We start from the raw sequence: 22,057 nt of genomic DNA, 5'->3' as shown, positions 1-22,057 counted from the left end.
TTTATGGCAAGGGTAGGGTCTCCCAACATACGGCAGCCATCCAGCATGTCAGCGACCCTCTGATCTAGCCTGAACCAGTACAAATTAAATAGAGAATATTCACATATTTAAACACCTCTTAAAATTCTTTCAAAACCTTTAAATTCGATCCCTCCCTCCAAGATAATGGACACTCTATTGACATTGGTATTTTATGTCGCATGACTGTCCAATCATCTCAACAGGAAACGGCTAATTACTAGCCCTGTTTTCTGTTGTTTATTATGTCTAACATATACGCATAATGTTCTCAGTATATATAAACATTCTATTTAATTACGACCCCGTATTTAGCATACTTGTACAACAGTGTTCTAGCCACTGTGTGTCCACTTTCCCCCGGCTATTATACACGTGGGCTATTAGGCTTTTATGTTTATTTATTTATTTGACTGGAGTTTTAGGCCGTGCTCAAGAATATTTCACTTATACGACGGTGGCTATAGCATTATGGTAGGAGGAAACTGAGCAGAGACCAGAGGAAATCTATAACCTTCCATAATTTCCTTGTAGACGTTCCCACATACAAAGGTTTCTATAAATATACTTTTTTTGTATCTTTATAGAGGAAATAAGTAAATGAGTTTTTATTCATTTGTCATAGCTGAACCATTTATAATGGGGAGCCGAGACTGCGAAATCTGCGGATATGTGACACTAGAAGTATAGTATTGTAGAACAGTGAGACAGTATATGAACGTTGAGCAATCATCGCTTGATTTCAGAGAGATTATAAGATATCAGTTAATCTTGCAAATTTTATGTGGGTTTAATACATTTGTCATATGTGTTATTAATTGTTAGGTATAAGGGTAATAAAGCTCCATGCTCTTGTTATCCTGAGACAACAATCTTATTACTTACCTTTATCGCGTGCTTTTTCCTGTCGTATTTACTAACTCAGTCCCACCTATTGCTTGCCAATATGTTCAGCCATGTTAGGAAGGAGTCAAGGGGTTATGTACTGTAACAATGGGGATGCTGACATGTATACTGTAACGATTGGGTTATGCACCATAACACTGAGAATGTTGACATATGTATACTGTAACGAAGGGGTCATATACTGTAACGATGGGGTTATGCACTGTAACACTGAGGATGCTGACATGTATACTGTAACGAAGGGGTCATATACTGTAACGGTGGGGTTATGTACTGTAACAATGGGGATGCTGACATATATACTGTAACGATGGGGTCATATACTGTAACGATGGGGTTATGTACTGTAACAATGGGGATGATGACATATATACTGTAACGATGGTGTTATGTACCGTAACAATGAGAATGCTGACATGTATACTGTAACGATGGGGTCATATACTGTAACGATGGGGTTATGTACTGTAACACTGAGGATGCTGACATGTATACTGTAACGATGGGGTCATATACTGTAACGGGGGGGGGGGGGGTTATGTACTGTAACAATGGGGATGTTGACATAAACTGTAACGATGGGGTCATATACTGTAACGATGGGGTTGTGTACTGTAACACTGAGGATGCGGACATGTATACTGTAACGAAGGGGTCATATACTGTAACGATGGGGGTTATGTACTGTAACAATGGGGATGCTGACATATATACTGTAACGATGGGGTTATGTACTGTAACAATGGGGATGTTGACATGTATACTGTAACGATAGGGTCAGATATTATAACGATGGAGATGATGACATGCACTGTAACGATTGGGATGACATACCGTAACGTAAGGGTGGTACACTGTATCAATGAGGATGACATACCGTAACGTTAGTGTGGTACACTGTAACTATGGGGATGACATACCTTAACGTTAGGGTGGTACACTGTAACAATGGGGATGACATACCGTAACGTTAGGGTGGCCCACTGTAACGATACATTTGCTTTTGTGCTCAGATATGTCGACCATTTAACTTTCCTTAGTAGTAATCTTAACCAAATTAGATTTGTTTTTTGTTGAATTCCCTTAAATTACGAAAATGACATGGAAAGTCATGTTGTTTATTTGTGACAACCCATCTGTATCGCAGCCGTTATATAACTGATCCCTTGCTCGGATAGAAATCAGATAATTGTTGTGTAGGGAGTATTTTGGTATAATCATTGCGTGCAGAATTAACCCTATCCTGCTAAACAGTGTAAATGCGGTGGATATCAAGGTTGAGCGGTTTCTAGAGGTTTGGCCATAAAGACGGGTTAAACTGAGAGACACAGCCCAGTGTAAATAGCGACAAAAACCCTCTCCATGCTTGAAGCAGATTAAATTTGTCCCGCTGGGAAATCTGTAAAGTTATCTGCAGAGATCGAGTCACTGGGGAGTTTCCTGGGCCAAAGTTGTCGCTAATGTTCGCCTCTGGTTATAATAAACGGTTATTATTGAAGCCGAGTATTAATTACCCTAATAACCTGCACTCAGTCAGCAATCAGGGCCACAAAGGCGACACAATATTTACCTGGACAATCTACATGATTCCCCGGTAGCGCCACAGTCCAGTTAACGAGAGAGCACTCCAGCAGTTTAGCTGGTCAAATGTGGGAGATGAGAGGCTGCTAGGGAAGCACACGTATCTACACATATACACCATTAATTGAGTCCAAACTGTGCAACAAGACAGACACGAGCTAAACCCAGTGATCGTACCCCGGGGCTGTTATAGGACCGATTTAACAGGGAACGGCAAGAGCAAACATTGAGCTTATGAACCCATGCAATCTGCGCCTATACGATCCCTACTTTTGTCTGCATATTAATACAGATCACAGCTGATTTAATCACGGAGCAAACAACATACTCCACGGCGTTATCAACAAACACTTCGATAGGGGTTTACTCAAAGCTGCAGGTAAACTTTTCTACAAGAGAAACATTTGCGAATTTGTTCTCGGTGGTTAGAGTTGATCGTACAGTGGAGATAAGAAAAGATCGAAGAGCTAAAAGCCGTCAAGTGTGAAAGCCCAAACCAGCCTGTCCTCCGACACTCACGGTTCGGCTTCAGATGTATGGGTAATTATGTCTGTATTCAAGGGCTCTTTGAGAGCGACATCCAACAAGCTGACACAAAGCCAGGTACTATACTTAACAGGTGAAAATCTAATCACTGAGTGAGGAGAAGTAGCAGAGATAGTCATTAAGCCATCTCCCGACCATTATCTCACCCCTTCCACGACTCCGGCAGCTCCCATTCCGTCCAGAGACTGGACAAACCATCAGCCTAACTGGCATCATCGTGTTCGGCCACCGTGTCCAATTCATTTTGTCTCCGACAATCCCCCTGACATCGCTGAAAGCCAACTGCCACAAACCTCATTTATTAAATACAAAAAAATGCCAATTGCCTTAATGGGGAAAAGATACAGAGTCCCTGTTCATTTATCAAATGATTTACAAAAATTCTGCTTTGTCTGACACATGCACAGTTCTAAACAAGAAAAAGAAAAAATATTTGTTCTGTGTGGTTATATGATATGCTTATCTGAATGAATACTCCAGCCATTGGTGTTTCATTAAATGGTGTGATAAAATGTCAACGGCAGTCGTAAACGTGAGCTTTTATCTATTTGTATTATTGCCTTCAGTAGAATAAAGCCACATTGACGGTATATTTCTCTTCAGTTACCCAAATCTATGCATAGTACATGTTTCCAGAGCGAATACTCCCTTCACAGATCTCAAATCAAAGTCCTTGTAAAATGCTTCCCAGGGTAAACATTCCTTTCAGTTTTTTAAATCGAGAAGCTTGCATGCCCTACAAAATAATCAATTATCCTGAAGTTCATTCCTCGTGGTTAATTCTATGATCAAAATTAACACGACAGTATTTGAAACAACGACAAATGAGACAGAAATTTCAAATCACACATCATTTTAATGCAAATGAAAAATTGACAATTAAATAGCAGACCAATAAATTATGAAATTATACCAAACAATATTGTAGATCACGTCATAAGGGGCAGCAAATTATAATTGAGGATGTAAACTTTACAGGTAATTTGCATAAACATATTAATACAATATTTTATAAAACATTCAGCCGTTTGGGACAATTCAGTTTTTTTTCCCCAGAAAAGACAGCTTAAAATAATCAATTTAGTGGAAATAAATCTTAATATTTGAATGAACCTTTTTTTAGTATATAATTTGATATGAAGTGTTCAGCAGAATTCCTTACACAAGAGGCTTTGGTGTTTTTTTTGTTTTTTGTTTTTTGACCAATTTAACTGAAATTGACAACAATCAATCCTACTGTTTACAGACTACCACGAAGTTCAATATGAGTCGACAGCTCAATTTTAACCACTAGGTTTTATTTCCTAGTGTTCAGAAGCCAGCTGATTTATCGCTCTGTGACGACCTGTGAGGTCTGGTTGTTGAAGTTCAACTAACTCATTCCTGGAAGACGAGATTGCACAGATTTAGAGTGTGTAAGATGGTCGCAACCATCGCCAGTAGTTTATGTAGGAAAAGTTTCACAAGACCGGAGCGCAGATATGGCCATAGATAACACGTAACGTTTAGAATGGCCACAGGTAACACGTAACGTTTCCCGGCCCATACACACGCATAAGAACAAGGTTCGGGAAATTTGCCAAGCAGTTTGTAGATTCCACACAACATCTGTGTGACAAGTGTCCTGGGGCTTTTACCCATGCTTCAAGAATTGGTAAAATTGTTTGGGTAGAGTTTATCCGGTTCCTGTAGCCATTGGTCTCCAGAGAGCCGTGTTTGTTTAGGGACCCCTTGGTGCACCACCGTGGGACTGGTGGACAGGGGACTTGTAGGCGTTGGTCACGGGACCGGCTATGTCCCCAACCCTCATCGACGACGTGGGGTAATACGAGGGCGCTGAAAGAAGAACAACAGGTACTCAACTGCAAATACTGAAACATAAAGCAATTCTTAGAAATCCGTGGGTAAGATTTCTTCGTGTCCCTTGACTTCTCGTAGGCCTATAGGTAATTAGACCGTTATAGGAAGCATTCCCTCTAACTCAACAAAACAACAAAAAGAACAAAAATAAATAAAAGAAAAACAAACAACAACCTTTACTATACGCATTATGAGAGAAAAACCCTATGTCGATGATTTCACAAGTTCATAGAATGAAACACCTTATCAGCCTTCAATAGACATTCCAGTGAATCAGTAAACTCCTTGGGCACGTCAAAATATTTGCAGAAATATGAAATATGGCCATGTACACTTACCCACCATCCCTGTTGTATTGTATCTGGCCCCCGGCCACGCGCTGGGGTCCGGGTAACTTCCACCGGGGTATTGGCTGTATGGTGTCGTGCCGTATGTACAGTCGGCTGTAGAAAAGAAATACAGGTTTTCACGCTGTTAAGCTCTATTCTTAGCATAACAGCTATATCTGGTACAGCATGTAGCTGGTGCAAAAGGGTGTAAGGATGGCCGATATAAAAACAAGCATCAATCACCATCATAAAGCCATCGTACACACAAGGTACTGAATGGGTACGTGTATTTGTAATATTGTTTCTTCTTTTTTATAGTTTCCTTTTTTAAATTGGATTATGTGGGAGCGGGAAAGGGACAATTTCCCACAAAGTTATTAACAGTTTTAATTATTTTGATTAAAAACATATAGCGCAAAGTTCATAATATTGCTAAAAATTACAATGGAGGTGTAATAGTATTAATTGGTATCAGGTAAACATTAGCTGAAAATGTACCTTGGTTTAGAAATGTTACAACTGATTACTGGCCAGATAATTGTCAATTGAGGATAAAGAAAATGCTTTTCTACATTGCAGCTCTATTCTTTGTACTGGCATTGTTCTGGAAGTGCCGTATTTCACCCAAAGATCGGCATGAATACATGGCATTGTTCTGGAAGTACCGTATTTCACCCAAAGATTGGCATGTATACATGGCATTGTTCTGGAAATACCGTATTTCACCTAAAGGTTGGCATGTATACATGGCATTGTTCTGGAAGTACAGTATTTCACCCAAAGATTGGCATGTATACATGGCATTGTTCTGGAAGTACCGTATTTCACCCAAAGATTGGCATGTATACATGGCATTGTTCTGGAAGTACCGTATTTCAGCCAAAGATTGGCATGTATACATGGCATTGTTTTGGAAATACCGTATTTCACCCAAAGATTGGCATGTATACATGGCATTGTTCTGGAAGTGCCGTATTTCACCCAAAGATTGGCATGTATACATGGCATTGTTCTGGGAGTACCGTATTTCAGCCAAAGATTGGCATGTATACATGGCAGTGTACTGGAAATATCGTATTTCACCCAAAGATTGGCATGTATACATGGCATTGTTTTGGAAGTACCGTATTTCACCCAAAGATTGGCATGTATACATGGCAGTGTACTGGAAATATCGTATTTCAGCCAAAGATTAGCACGTATACATGGCATTGTTCTGGAAGTACCGTATTTCACCCAAAGATTGGCATGTATACATGGCATTGTTCTGGAAGTACCGTATTTCACCCAAAGATTGGCATGTATACATGGCAGTGTACTGGAAATATCGTATTTCACCCAAAGATTGCATTAACACAGAAGTCAAATTCAGTGTTCGTTTTCTTAGCCCAGTAACCTTTGCTGTTCTATAGAATATGGTCCTATGACTGGGCCGACTTACCTGCCGACATACTGTTCGTGGTGCTGTAAACCGGGGGGATAACCAACTGCTGCATCATGCTGACAGATTCCCGTGAGGGTGGGGCCCCAGAATTCCCGTACACAGCCTGACTCGTGCCTGAACACACATTGAAAGAAATGTTTCAGCGTCATTTTCAGGCTATGAAGATTTACATCGGATGGTTAGCCCATATGCCAGAAGTACTAAGTTAACTATCTTGTTCAGATATTACATGATTTATCAAATATTTATTACACTAATTCTTTAGATGTATATATTTGCCTGAAAAAGGTGTATATAAACTTGTATGTTATATCAGAAGTTGTCCATACGTGTATAGTTTCAATCTCTGTTGTTTTTTTTTGCTGTCACATTCTGTGGGAATTGACTAAGGCGTTGTATGTAATTTTTTTTCGAGAATATCGTTTCGAGAATATCGTTAAAGTGAACTTAAAGTCTGCCACCGTATATATATACATATAAAAAAGAATATAGGACAGAAAAATATGTAAAAAATTCTATAATGTTTTGAAAGCCCAGAAGATGAAGTTCAGCACTGGGGATATGGCACTGATGGACAATTCACTCCAAGTAGCCATACTGCATTATCCCTTGTGAACTTGGCTAATCTCAAGCGCTGATAGCGCCACGTGATACTAGTAATTGGCCGTCACGTCAATAAACCTATTGGCTCTAGAATGTCAGTGTTGTTTCTTATAGTGGATAGACAGGCATCGATACAATGAATAGGATTTTGCGGTTAGTTTAAGTGTTAAACGTGTGTATTTTTGCACATTTATGAGCAGGGAACTGAGAACGACCCGTGTCACAATGCGTATATGTTGGGCAGGATGCTGCAGGAACTTGTCAGGGTGGGCTGGCAAGAAAACCTCATCGGGAGAGGCATTGCTTGTAGAAAAATATTGTGACTTTGCATTATTATTCCTTAGCAAAGTTAGACTTATTACGAAAATTTCTTCCTGAGTGAAAGAGTTTGTCATAAATCAGAAGGTCCTGCTATGATCAGTAAATTCCCTGATGTCGGTACAGCCAACTAGGCCTAATGCGTACATCCATGCAGGGCGAGAATGAGGACGAGCAAGACTGCTAAAACACGACGCTTGTGTCCATGAACATCGCCCTGGCCAAGCGCCAAGCTAAAAAAAAAAACACCGGCTCTTTGAACACAGAACAGACACTCTTTGGTTGGGTTTTTGTTTGTATTTTCTCATTGCCACATTGTTTAATACCGATGGTATAGTTTTAGAACATTTCTGGAATACTACTTTCTCAATGAATTCAGATTCAGTGGCTGACTTTATGTTCACTTTAAATATCTTGCTCTAGGATTAGCGACGAGAATTTTCTGAACGTCATTAAGCCTTCATTCTGCGTGGTGAATGGACTTACCGAAATGATGGGTGTAACCGGGGCCTTGTAAGCTGCTCGGGGCGGGGAGGTGGTTTAGGCTGGCCCCTGTTGTTGTGGAGGGGGTACCGTTAGAGTATAGGTTGGGTTTACTCTCTACAGTGGAGGCATTACCCGTCATGTTTGTGCCTGGATGGGCTGGGGTCGGGGTAGGGAAGTGTGAGAAGTAATCTTGTGTGGACGATGAGAGAGGGTTCACCCCAGCGGTACTGGAGGGTCGGGACAGTTTACTGACTTTACTCAGCCATTCCTGTAACCAAACTTGTAATAATAGAGATCTTGCATTTTGGCATAGCGTTACCACGCGGTAAACTGCTCTGAAAATATTGTACTATATAGTTCGGTAAATTCCCACATGTTACTCTTAGACACATTAGGTTTACACAGTTTTTACCCTAGTTCAAAGTTTCAAATTTGCCAAAGTTTGTATTTCAAACGTTAAAACACTAAAAATGAGGCCTGCGAAAACAACTGTTTATTTGTACGATAGTATACAATACCTTGTCATGATTATCTTCTTTGGCCGATATTTTCATGTTTCCACATGTCCGAGAACCTGTAATGATATACATTTTACAAAACCATTATAACTACTAAGTACATTAGCGTAGTGTAATAAAACCTACGTCTGAGGGGTGCTTTTTATAGGAAGGTTCCTGTTTAGTTCATAGTCACAACTCGATGGCCATGAGACACGGAATTTGGCAATCTACGGAATGTATTGTTTTTTGTAGAGGAACAAAGAACTCGTTATGAATGCGAAGCGGGGCACAAGAGTAATTCACAAGTGAAAACTGAGTGATGATGTTATCTTAGCGCTACACTGTACACCCGCAGAGGTACCTTGCATTGATGTATGCTCCACCTTCCTTTTTAGACTCTCCGTCGGGCTGTGAGAGGAACTAGTCTCTGGCGCTGGCCCACAATTGATTCCCAGAATGCCGTTAATGGTGTACGGACCTCCTCTCTGAAGGCTGTCACTATTACTTCCGGTATCCAACTCGTCGACCGGAAGTGAGGAACCATCAGTCTCGAGAGAATCATAACGCTTGGCCTTCTCAGCGGCTTTGTTCCTTACAATCCTGGCGCACAGAAGAGAATCATAAACTGAGCAGGCCACTTGATTGAAAAGAAAGCAAAGTGAGATTTTCCCATTCATCAGTTAATGTTTTGAGGGGCACTGTGATAGGCCACTGGCACTTTTTACGCCGGATCAGAAAACAGGGTGTTAAATCGAGTCCGCAAAAAAAAAAAAGTGGTTATAGGCTAGAATGGGTTATAAGGAAGGTACCATCTTTACCAGCCAATTCACAAACTTGTCCGTGTGGTTGGCAAGTCATTAAGGAGATAATTGTATCTACAGCTTGTGCTTTTAGGAAAATGTAAGAAGAACAACATATGATTCCTCTAATGACCCTATTATTTGTGCGGCCACGGTAACATTATAGCCAGTAGATATACATATGTATGTGTGTGACTTTACAGGGAATAACTGGATAAGGTTCATATGACCAAACTTCCACTTATCATTTAGAACTGACATCTCATAATATCCTGTTGGAAAAATGACAGACTGGTACTAACAGAAATGAAAATGAAGAAAACAAGAACAATACATCAAAGAATAAGCACAGTACATGTATCTGTAAACAGAGGACTTTAACGTGCCTTCTACCCCAACGGCCGTCCATTTATTCGTATTAAAATGTATCATATTGGTCCAATTAGGTAATCAGCGCACGTGTGCGTGTATTCTTAGTGACTGAGTCATGATGACTGTCTACATGTGTGTTAATAACCAGGCGTAAATGTACGTCATATTTAAGTCACAGAATACATCCTACACCCAGCAGCTGATCGCATATGTTGTCTGACCTCTTGTTGACAAACGTCTTAAATTCTCGCACAGGCTTTCTGCTGGTAGACTTTTAATTGTGGCCAGTTATTTACCATGGCAGCACTTAGAGAGTCTATAGTCGAGCCGGGGCACTCAACATCTGACAAGTTAATTGCGCTGAGCCATGCCTCATTGATCGCCATAACATTTTCTTCCTTTATCAGTATCGGCGTAGTTTTCTGGCATGCCCAATCAATATTACAAACGGACACGCAACCGATCACGGCTACACGTATTTCCTTTCAGGGGACGGACTGGGAGAAGGCAGTTAGCGAGAGAGGGCTGGCTTTTATATCTGGTATAACCTCTGTCGTCAACAGGGGCGGGGTTTGATCTTACGACCCCTCCCAGATAACCTATAGGCTGTGTCATGTGATCAGATCATACGACACAGTCTGTAGTGATCTGTATGTCATCTCTGAAGTTACCTCGCTTCGCATATTTTTCGTGTAAACACGATGTAATGCAGCCCCCGTCTCAATAATAGAAGTATGTGAAAGAAAAATTCGATAATTTGGATATGAAAGGAAACATATGTATGAATTATTGTCATATAACAAAAAATATAATGTGGAATATAAGTCAGCATTTTTTAAAACGTCAATATTGTCACATGTGTGGTCTCATTGGAAGAAGCAAAGAAGCAAACGATCAAATGTAAAATATCGTCTTATTTTTGTGATAGGTATAATCGAGATGTCACAGTTAAAAGTATGCGAAATCTCAGACATTGAGAAAATTGAAAGCGTCGCCATATTATCAATTTTAACCAATCAGACCCGACTAATTTCTATGTCTCGAGGATGGTCGCTGGCATAAGGCGAATCTATGCCTTTTAGACATATGAGCGTGGGTTACGTTTGACGCGAAATCGTGTTGCTCTAAACTAGAGGAACCAATGGCATCATAAGAATTCCAGATTTAAAATGTTGATTGATACAGTTCCCAAGCACATCAGAAAAAAATGTGTAACCGTTTAGGTGTGTCTCAACCCCTAAATAACTAAGACTATATTATTTTGTTCCTTTACCTTGAACAAAACATGGTAAGAACATGGATAAAGCTTAAACGGGATAGGCCATAGGTGTGTAAGTGGGCGATACAAGCAAGGGACGATGCGAGAAGATGGAAAGGCGACACAAGTAGACAATACGAGTGAGGGCAATACGACCGAAGGTAGACGATACGAGCACAGGATGATTCGAGCGGGACACAAAGCTGGTGAATAATGCGTTTGGTCGCACGTGCAAAACATAATCAAACAACACACATGTTTATGATTGTCATAAAAAAATTGTAAAAACAGTCTGATTTAAACTGTATCGATTTACCAACTGATGCGCACGTATGCAGTGATTTCTAGGGTCACATGACCTGAGGGTGTTGTCTGAGAGCTGCTGATTGGAGAGGCACTCGCGGATCAACTCTCTCCATGTCCCGGTCAGTAATTCTCCATGTTAATGGTCCGTGTTAACCAAACTAACAGTTAGCAGTCAGATCATTCGGATAAATAGAGTGTCGAGCAATTATCTCCGACATAAAAACTACATTGAGTTTGAAAAATACAGACTTACAACTCCATTGTCACTACACATTAGGGACGCATACAATATATGGTATAATGCAATATGAATATGTCTAGTGATGTACGGCTTATTGGCTTTGTATACAGTCACGGTCTGACGAAACCAGACGCCCAAGGAGGGGTAAGTTAACGGGATGTTTCCAAATCCAAGATAAGAATATCTAACATTATTTTACAGTTTGTTTTAAAATAAATCATATAATTTAGTTGTTTTTCTATTTTGAAATAGAAAATTGAGTGAGTGTCTTGATGATGAAAGTAGATATTTTCTAGCTCGTGGATATAGAGAATGACACAAGCTTTAAACAAGATGTTAACGATCTATAGGGATAAAAACATTAATTCTAAATAACCCTTTACGTCAAGTAACAGAAACATTTGAAAAATGAGTGAAACTGGACCGAAGTTTCATCCGCATTCAGAGATAATAATGTGACGTTACCCGGTGATAGCGTCACTGACTTCAGGATTATATAGGCCAAGGAAGCTTTTAGAAGGCTAAGCAAGATGAACATGAATTGACTTTTACGACCAAATATATGAATCTTTAAGTAATTTCTTTACTAAGATTACGAATGAGACAAAAGTTAATTTTCAGACCTAGTCTCATGAGGTAGGCATCCTATAGAGGACCATTGATGTTCGGCTTTTTTAGATATATAGATATATATGTGCCTAGAGTTAGCCAGTAGACGTGCGAACTTGTTGTTGCAGCGTTTGTTGGACGAAGAATCGATTTGTCGTTAAGGTTTCCAGCAGACATCCGCCGTGAAACTATTACCACAGAGGTGCAGCTGCTGCTTGGCATCGAGTGCATCAATAAAAACAATATCAAACTACACCCAAATCATCAAGGACACTGGGCTTAAGTCATTAATGTAATACCTAAAGAAAAACTAGAAAATATATGGACTGCTTGATGTGTGTTTGGACTGCTTGATGTATGTTTGGACTGCTTGATGTATGTTGGGACTGCTTGATGTGTGTTTGGGCTGCTTGATGTATGTTTGGACTGCTTGATGTATGTTTGGACTGCTTGATGTGTGTTTGGACTGCTTGATGTATGTTTGGACTGCTTGATGTATGTTTGGACTGCTTGATGTATATTTGGACTGCTTGATGTATGTATGGACTGCTTGATGTATGTTTGGAATGCTTGATGTATATTTGGACTGCTTGATGTATGTTTGGACTGCTTGAGGTATGTTTGGACTGCTTGATGTATGTTTTCCCGTTAAATTATTATTCGGTTTTTCAATGGTGACTGACTGGCCGGAGATTTCTTCGAATATTTCCCTTTATACCGGATGACAATCAAAGGAAGATCTTTGACAGTCAGTAGTAACTCTCAGAATGAAAGTCACTGGTAGACCTCATAATGTCAGTCAGTGGCAGATCTCAGAATGAAAGTCACTAGTAGACCTCATAATGTCAGTCAGTGGCAGATCTCAGAATAAAAGTCACTGGTAGTACTCAAAATGGTTTGATGTAAGCAGTGAGAGGTGACAGTGTAATGTAAGCCGAGAAAGTATCCAGTAATAAATTTATTGATATTACGCTATTTTACACTGTGCTCAAGAATCTTTCACTTATACGACGGCGACCAGGAGAGTGATGGGGGGAGGTGGGGGGGGGGGGGGGTGACAGAGAGATTGACTCATGATTATACACAGCTTGCTGGCAAACCAAGTAATCTTAAGCAGTAGAAGAACTGATCGGTAATGATAATCAGTGAAAGGGTTACTCCCTAATTTAATTAGTAGAAGGTTTGTTCTCTTACTTAAGCATAAAAAGGATTAATTCATAACGTAAGCTCCAGAAAGATTATTTTCCAATGTAAGGTTTTTTGTGATATGTACAACAGACAGGACAGTTATTCCACATGATAGCTGGGAACTTACCTGTTGATGGAACTGACACTGGGCACATTGTCCTGGGTGCAAACTGCCTCTGTCAACAGCCTGTCCCGGATCTCCCAGGCAAACATTGTAGGATTCTCGTGCTTGTACCTGCTGATCGCCTCCACTACCCGGGGCGTGGCCACTTTGGGTTTAGACCCGCCGATAACTCCTGGTTTGATAGAGCCAGTCTCATAGTACCTGCCGACAGAGAAAAACAAATACGTGCCTATTGTTTACTTGAGAATTCAAATGAAGGTATAGGAGCGTGAAGTGAAACAAGAGACGGCAGATTAAAGAAAACTGCGACGTCATCATTCAACATAAAACTATGGAAGTTTTACAAATGTCAGTAGATTGAATAAAAGTCTGACCTCAGAACATTCAACATAAAACTATGGAAGTCTTACAAGTGACGATGGATTAAAGAAAACCGCAACCTCAGCATTCAACATTAAACTCTGAAAGTCCTGCAAGGGCCAGTAGATGATAGAAAACTGTGACTTCAGAGCATTCAACATAAAACTGTGGAAGTTTTACAAATGTCAGTAGATTGAATAAAAGTCTGACCTCAACATTCAAAATAAAACGGTGGAAGACTTACAAGTGACTACGGATTAAAGAAAAATGTGACCCCAGGATTCAACATAAAATTGTGGAAGTCCTACAAGTGACGGTGGATTAAAGAAAACCGTGACTTCAGAGCATTCAACTAAAACTAGTCCTACTAGTGACGGTGGATTGAAGAAAATGGTGACTTACGTCATCATAAAACTACCATGTGCTTTCTATAACGAAAACAATACTGTGAACTGTGTATTCAGAGGCGTGGTAGGCTTACAGTCACCCAATGGCAAAAGGATACTGTCGCTCTTGAACTTAAAACATCGGCATATTAACTTTAACTTGCTTTATCAATTGGATAATTGTGGTTTTGCGAAATGAGGATAAAACTATATGTTGGCATTCAAAAGTAGGCGTGAATAAAAATACTTTAGAAAAGCTGTGCTAAACGAACACAACTGATACCAACATACGCGCGATTAAAGCCTATAATCGACGAAACTTTATTTTGATTGGAATAACTACATGCGTTACGAATAGGAAGTTAAATGCACTACTTGAAAATGTAGGTAATGTAATTCATGTACAACTTGAGAATACAGGAATGTAACTACATATGCACGACTCGTAAACAGAAAGGTCCGACTTGATAATAGAAAGGCTGTTACATGTACGACTTGAGAATAGGACGATGGCTGCATGTACGACTTGAGAATAGGACGATGGCTACATGTACGACTTGAGAATCGGGGGATGGCCACATTTTCAGGTTGAGAAAATGAGAAATTGAAAATAGGAAGATGGATGCATGTACGATTTGAGAATGGGAAGAGGGCTGCGTGTAAAACTTGAGAATATGATGGTGGCTACCTGCTCGACTTGATAGTGATGTTGCACCACTTGAGGATATGAAGGTGTTTACATATGCGGCTTGAGAATAGGAAGATGGCGGCATGTATGACTTGAGAATGGGCAGATGGCTGCATGTACGGCTTGAGAATAGGAAGATTTCCACATGTACGGTTTGACAATATCAGAGTGGCTACCATGTACGACTTGAGAATAGGAAGACGGTCACATTTTCGGGTGGAGAATAGGAAGATGGCTGCATGTACGACTTGAGAATAGAAAGATGGCTGCATATATACGACGAGAATATGACAGTGGCTACATGTACGACTTGAGAATAGGAAGATTTCCACATGTACGGTTTGACAATATGATGGTGGCTACATGTACGACTTGAGAATAGGAAGATTTCCACATGTACGGTTTGACAATATGATGGTGGCTACATGTACGGCAAGGACATAGGAATGTGATTAAATCTAGGCCTACGATTTAAATATAGGAAGGTAGCTTAATGTAAGGCCACACTGACTTTATTACGCCGTAGAATGACGACATTTTAATGTTCACTTTCGTGCTTAGCAAACATACTTTAACAATCATGTGAAGTTAAAGTTCTGATGAATTATTATTTCCAAATAATGTACTGCCAGACACTCTTTTTGGTATGTTTGTTTACAGCTCTGTTGTAATTTTAGCTACCGTGAAACCATTTTCATGAATATATATACTTTTCTTTGTCCAGAGACATTTCTTTCAAAGACATTCCCTCTCAAGAGGAACAGAACTGTTCAAAGAATTTAAATTCCATTTCATCAGGTGAAATGAGGTACCTAGAAAACTTGTCGCAACACGAAATGATCTTCATTAACAAGACACGTTGTCATAACATGAGATTTTATTTATTAAAGTAAAAGAAAGCTAAAATATGAAGTATGGTTCATCATAAAGACAACTGAAAACTGTACGTTAAAATACTATTATTTTTTTCAGATTATTTTGAGTGTTTAAAGGCTTTCAAATATTTGAAAACTGACGGCACCATGTAACTCTAACGTCACATCACCTTTTATCCTTGTGTTCATCAGAAGGAAGAAATTTTGGTAACATTATTGCAGTAATCTTGCACTCATCGGTAAAAAGAGTTATTCCAACATTCAGTGTAGTGATTAGAGCAGGATAAACTTCCTGTCAGGTTCCTAACCTCTGACAGTATGATCCATAAAGCCCACCTTAGAAGTCAAATGTTTGAGCGCCTTTAGCTCTTTTTACAAACAGTCTAAGAAAATAAATGAAAGTATAGTTATGCATAGTTTTAAGTGATCTACATAGTGATGCCTATTTCGATTTTTAGAGGGTTTTTCCTTTAAGGCTATATGCTGTCGGCAGAGCTCGAAAGCCAAAGTATCGGATATATAAATATATGAAAAATCTCTGAATATAGATTTCAAATATCTAAATTTTAGGCTACCATAAAAAATAGATATATAAATAAGACATCAAGGGCTCATAGTATTTCTTTTTCTCTGACTACTTAATCATGATTTTCTGTGTCAGAAATATGGAATGTGACCTGAATACGTAATAATAATTTGTGTCTGTCATTTCGTATGATTATTTACGTTTGTCTACAAAAGTAAACCAGGAGCATCACTGTAATAAAAATCCACACCAAGAATGTTCGCTCCGTCTTCATTGGTTTAATTACATATGCAGCCAGGGTATGGAAAAAAAATGGCCGGATGAATATTTTACTCCATGTGAGTGATCCGAATGATTTATCGCCTGGTTGATGGACAATCGATTGAGTGACTGCATGGGTGGAATGTTAATATAAACAAAACGAATCGCCTTGCCATAAGTATAAACGCTTAGTTTATATCCACCGTTATTTTACAAATAATAAGAAATTATTCCAGCGTTAGTTACACTTTCTGTCCAATGTGAAATGTATAGTAAATATTTTAAATATGCTATTATGTGGTAAACACATCGGAAATTTACTTTGTGAGATTTAAACACCACTGGGATAATTCTTCTAAATCACACAATCAAAATATCAGCGAAATGAGAAACCGTTGTGAGGATATCGTTTAGAAACAAACGTATGTCGGCGCTGATTGTAGTTAACAAGACGATATTCGGGGTATTTGGGTTACCGATTTTCGACATCACTTTGTTATAAGCAATTATAGTTACTAAGAGGTTACTGAGAGAATTTGGCTTACCGACAGAGAATTTTGCTGACACAGCCATGTGATACCCGGAGTTGGCGGGAGATGTCGCAAGGTCGTACTCCTTGCTGTGCCAACTCTACAATCCTCTGGCGGACGGCATCAGGGAGGGGTCGACCGTTCACAAACACACCCCCTAGCTGGTTCACTCCGCCATGACCTGATAAATACAAAATTGGTCTTCATTTATAAAGTGCAAAAATAGATAAGCAATAGGGAACACAATGTTACAGACGCTGTCACATTGCTGTCTGGGTTTTAGTTTAACCCGGTCGTGTTTCAAATCAGGTTTAGTTAACGTTTTATACACATCGCGCTAAATCCGATCTACATAAGATCTACTTGATTTTCTCACTTGGTCGAGTTCTGTTTAGGAGAATGTTTTCATCTCGTTTAATGTAAACATTTAATTTTAATTTAATTGTTGTATGCATGAGATTTGCACACAGCCAATTGGTCACCATTTTATAGGGACAAAAGCTTAAAAGTGTGTATCATGCCCCCCCCCCCCCCGTGTATACTGGACAAGTACATCCATTGTACAATTTCTGAATCAGCAAATTGCGCCAATGTGTTCCAGGGCAACTCTTCATCCATACGCGTCCCTTGGAAAATAAATAAATAAGGCAGGTAGATAATCTCAACATTAAGAGATAAATTAGCGTATTACATAATCAAGGCAGGCTCTAAATAAATTTTATTTCTGTTCAGAATTTCAGGCGAACTCACACAAACAATGCTCTTACGGGAGGCGTACGATTGCTGTATTAGGATCAGTTTTGTCAGTTGGCTGACTTTACCGAGCCTTGATAAAGCCGTCTTAATGCTTGTCAGCTGGCTAATTTCCCGGTCCTTTTACCCATACAGACGTCCTCATTTAAACCGGTAAACTTAGCAGGGTAGATTTACCATGGCAAACGCAAGATAGTACATGCCGTATATAGTCTCATACAGCAAAAAGGAAACTTTTTCCACCTAGGCCCATAAATTTCTCTGACACGGACTTATCCGGTTACACTTTATTATTTCCCAATCGAAACTATAAGGTGTCAGATTTTACCGTTCTTTGTTTAGCTGAGAGGGGCTGTAACAGCTGTGTCATTCAACCTAAGGCCGTTCGCAATATGATGTATATAGCCAAACAAAACCACGAGCGCTTTCAGAACTATGCCGCGCGCTTCCAATCAACCGATACACAACACTAAGGCGTCTTAAGAATGACATAAAGAGTACAGTCTTAATGGCTTCTCTAAAATTGGACTGTCATACCTGGAATGAAATCAGACGTGAAGAGGCCATTTTCCGGAGGACTAATCTTGAAGGCGCGAACCTGTTGGCGAGTAGCAGATATGGGGACGGTGGACCGGGACAATCCCAGGTGAGAACAGAGACCAGCTTTTCTCAGCTACTCCTTACCGTCTTCTGTCATCCCCTCAACACATGCCATGTCGTGGGAAGACTTGGCAAGAGGATATAAATCACACGACACCTCTAACCCGCGACCATTTACCGTCCCCAAACTTTTGGCAGGCCCCCATCCCGCCATCAGCTACCATTATTTGCGCAAGTTGCGAAACTCTGATTGTTACAGATAGCCGACACGAACACAACGGGGAGATAGATTAATAGGTTACGGGGCACAGACACATTCACAAAAAGGCAACAGAGCCCTACCTAATTTTCTCAGGGAGAGTCCGTAGTAAGCATCAACCAGATAGCCATATGAGAAACGATGCGAACTGCTTGGTCTGACAAGCGGTGCATACCCATCCATGTGCATCTCCTGACACTGGCCGCTGCTGGCGGGCTGCAGTGACACCGTCCTGCACGGGACGCTAACCCTCTATGGCCAGCCTGATGCACACCACTGCTTACTAATGCTGAAGCGCGCCGGCGAGCTGATAGAAATTTAACGAAGTTACGAGTTGCGTTCTTGAAGGGCCGGTTAAATCAGTGAGGGGTTCGTTAACTTGCCCTGCATCGTTACATCGTCAATATAGACCGCCTGTCATTATTCTCCTGTCTATCTATTATTTCTCTTCCGCCACTCGGTTTTTTTTTGTCCGCCATCAGCTATTCTTGAAAGGAGACGAGTAAAGTCAGTTGAGGGGGCACACTGAGACCAGTAAGCTTCTTAGGCACTTTCCTCTCCTAAAGTGCTCATTTTAAAATGTAGACCAGTTTTCATTTTTATATTTTCATAACTTCAATGAGATTGTATGTAAACTAAGGTGAGTTCTCATCCTAAGTGAGTGTTCCTGTCTGACAAGGAAGAGAGAGGACCCCAGAGGACCAGAAAGATGGAAGGAGACATCAGCAAGGACAGGGTGACAGGTGCCTGCGGCCGCACCCAAGACAACTGGAAATTGGGGGAAAGTAATTCTTATAGATTCTACCTGGAACATGATAAGATCATGAAGAGACGGGGATTATGAGAGATGCAGCTGTCAAATTATTGCTGGCTATGACGTCCAACTCTTGGAAAAAGTTTAGCTGGACAGCTAAATTCACAGGAACTGTAAATCACGTGCCTGGTTTCCATGAGATGTCTGACTTTGGTAATCTTTATCAAATGCGTCTGCAAGAACTGTGGACTTGATGCTTGATTTCGGCAGAAATTTTTTGCTCCGAAAGAAGCGGCTCTAGAATCAGTAGTCTACTTGGACAAAATATTACCAAGATGGCCTATGCTCTGAGAGAAAAACTCACGACTGGTTTTGGTAAATATTGAAATAGCGGTGTGATATCTGGAAAGATGGGTATTTTGGTTTGTAAGTCATGCCTTGTCCATAGAAAACAGATAATCCTTTAAGTTAAAGAAGTCGTAAGGTATTCAATACTTACTCTTACATGAGTGGTAGAGGTCAACCATGTGATTGACGGTGAGGGGTCCTCCGTGTTGGTGATGAAGATGGGCGTGAGAGGGATGGCTCATGTGGGACCCCCCGGGATGATGATACCTGTACCCACCGGCGAATTCCATCAGCATACCTGCAGCGTCTTAGTCCTGTTCCCGTGTGATAACGCGACCGTTGGCTTTCCTGTCACCAGGACTTACTGGATGACTGTCACCTATCACTCAACAAACTTTCTCTTTAACGTCAAGTCACCTTTTCCCTTCTAATTCCGCGCCTGACACAAAATGGCAGTAAATTCTCGGATTTGCGTACTTCACAATTTATTAAGGTAGGTCATTTGGTTATTTGCTCTACGATTCCTTGTCTTTGTGGCCTGTATATTAGTCTGTGTGCGACCCTGCTCACGTGATTCGCCTACCGCCCCGGGGTATATCCCAATATCACCGTAAAGGTTCGCAAACGCGGAGGTATCTCTCTCCCTATACACCCGCACCCTGTAGCAGCAGTGACGGCTGATCACTGCGCCGTTGAAGCACCCGCGCATGAATTCGACAGCTTCCAATCCATTTATCAACAACTTGTTTTGTATATGGAGTCATCAATCACAGCGACAGGTTTGCCCCTCTCACTTGCCCGACCCGTCCCGCTCCTACACCCAGTCCACGCTAGCGCCTTAATAGAAGTCACGTGATAGCATGCAGGATTCGGGTAATACAACAAACCCAGCGAACTTCGCATCAGAACGCTGTCGGCGAACCTCTCAGAAAACCTGTACGTATTTCATTAGAATAGCGTTTATACAATTATTATCTTAGAAGACTTGTGCACAGAACTCTGCCATTTTCTCTCAGAAGTGTTTTCTGCAATACATAATCTAATAAAAAATAAAATTATATTTGAATTTATGAAAAGAGAGTATTTTCATATTGTTTCGATTGCGGTTCTAATCCCATGTCATAGACCGTTGTACACCTGTGTCTTTAGAGTTCTCTCGACAGGAGGAATTACCCCGAAACACTTCGCATTTACCACTGATTGCTTCTTTAATCCCTCTTCAAATTTCTCCAAAGAGATGTAGTTGCTAGCGGATAGTTTTCACCTTTTAAGATGCTTTGCTGTCGTGTAAGCAATGGGTAAAGCTATATCGTCCTGGGAGTGGGGGAGAAGAGGCGCGTGGGGGAGAAGAGGCGCGTGGGGGAGAGTTATACGGTCATTTATCACTGGGGATTAGCGTATAGCCTGAAAATCCACAAGGTTCCGGTTACCTGACATCGGTAGACTTCTAAAGCCGGATTCTTGTCACCTGTTAATTATTAACAACCTAATGTATCAGTGCTATTTGATTGGGATGTGATCTGGTGATGTTGGTTGGATGCACGATATACTGGAGTCCCACAGAGCGCACGCCATGCTCCTAATAACAATGCTGCACGAGCAGCTCGACCATCGTGGAATCACCTAACGACAAGTTTATCGGAGAAACCTACCACAAAATACCCTGACTCACGTCAGGGAACTTACCATTCTTCTTCAGGGGGCAGCATTTATTCAAAAAATTGCCTTCTGTTCATAAACAACTGTACGGTAAAATCTCGCAGGTTACTCACAACCTTTCCCTTAATTGAATTCATTAGATTTAAGGTCTAATATGAAAAGAAATTATTTGGATAAAATTTAATTCCACATATATATATATATTTTTAAGTATATCATTTTTTTATATTTCACCTACAATTTTGTGATGTTTCCTGGAGTAATTTACTATCGGCTTTGAGTTTCAAACTAACTGTGCCTAAATGCTTGGTAACTTGGGTTTCATATTTGTTTGTGGATTTGCCTGGATTTCTTTGCCTAGTTTTACGAAGAAGAAACCAGGAATCCTTGGTATACATGTGTAAACTTCAGTGTGTTATTGGCTTGTGGTTTGTGGAGCGGGTCAGGTGTATGGTGGATATGATCTGAGCAAGGAAACAATGCAGCCAGCATCGGGCCGCCTAAACACGGCAGCATGTATAGCTCACCATCGAAAATCGCCACAGGGCCACTCGCCGACGTCCTTTTAG

General features: G+C 40.5%; 1 protein-coding gene across 3 annotated transcripts in view; it reads right to left on the bottom strand.

Moving 5' to 3' along the window:
* Nucleotides 1-3,949: 3,949 nt before the first annotated feature.
* LOC135471064 (paired box protein Pax-5-like) overlaps nucleotides 3,950-22,057 on the bottom strand; it is a 34,433-nt gene continuing 16,325 nt past the window's right edge. The window contains exons 1-9 of one of the 3 annotated variants that reach the window (XM_064750113.1): nucleotides 19,981-20,998; nucleotides 17,131-17,296; nucleotides 13,493-13,690; nucleotides 8,953-9,191; nucleotides 8,610-8,665; nucleotides 8,092-8,359; nucleotides 6,682-6,798; nucleotides 5,250-5,354; nucleotides 3,950-4,887 (exon numbers count right to left, since the gene is read on the bottom strand). In XM_064750113.1, coding sequence (XP_064606183.1) covers nucleotides 4,772-4,887; nucleotides 5,250-5,354; nucleotides 6,682-6,798; nucleotides 8,092-8,359; nucleotides 8,610-8,665; nucleotides 8,953-9,191; nucleotides 13,493-13,690; nucleotides 17,131-17,296; nucleotides 19,981-20,125 — 1,410 coding nt within the window. In that variant the 5' untranslated portion in view covers nucleotides 20,126-20,998 and the 3' untranslated portion in view covers nucleotides 3,950-4,771. Of the gene's footprint in view, nucleotides 4,888-5,249; nucleotides 5,355-6,681; nucleotides 6,799-8,091; nucleotides 8,360-8,609; nucleotides 8,666-8,952; nucleotides 9,192-13,492; nucleotides 13,691-17,130; nucleotides 17,297-19,980; nucleotides 20,999-22,057 lie in introns of those variants that run through there. The other 2 variants (XM_064750119.1, XM_064750127.1) reach the window with 2 other exon arrangements.

The sequence above is a fragment of the Liolophura sinensis genome, chromosome 1 (assembly GCF_032854445.1).
Source record: "Liolophura sinensis isolate JHLJ2023 chromosome 1, CUHK_Ljap_v2, whole genome shotgun sequence".
Lineage (NCBI taxonomy): Eukaryota > Metazoa > Mollusca > Polyplacophora > Chitonida > Chitonidae > Liolophura > Liolophura sinensis.
The sequence above is the reverse complement of the archived record's forward strand: the minus strand, read 5'-3'. Positions and strand labels throughout refer to the sequence as shown.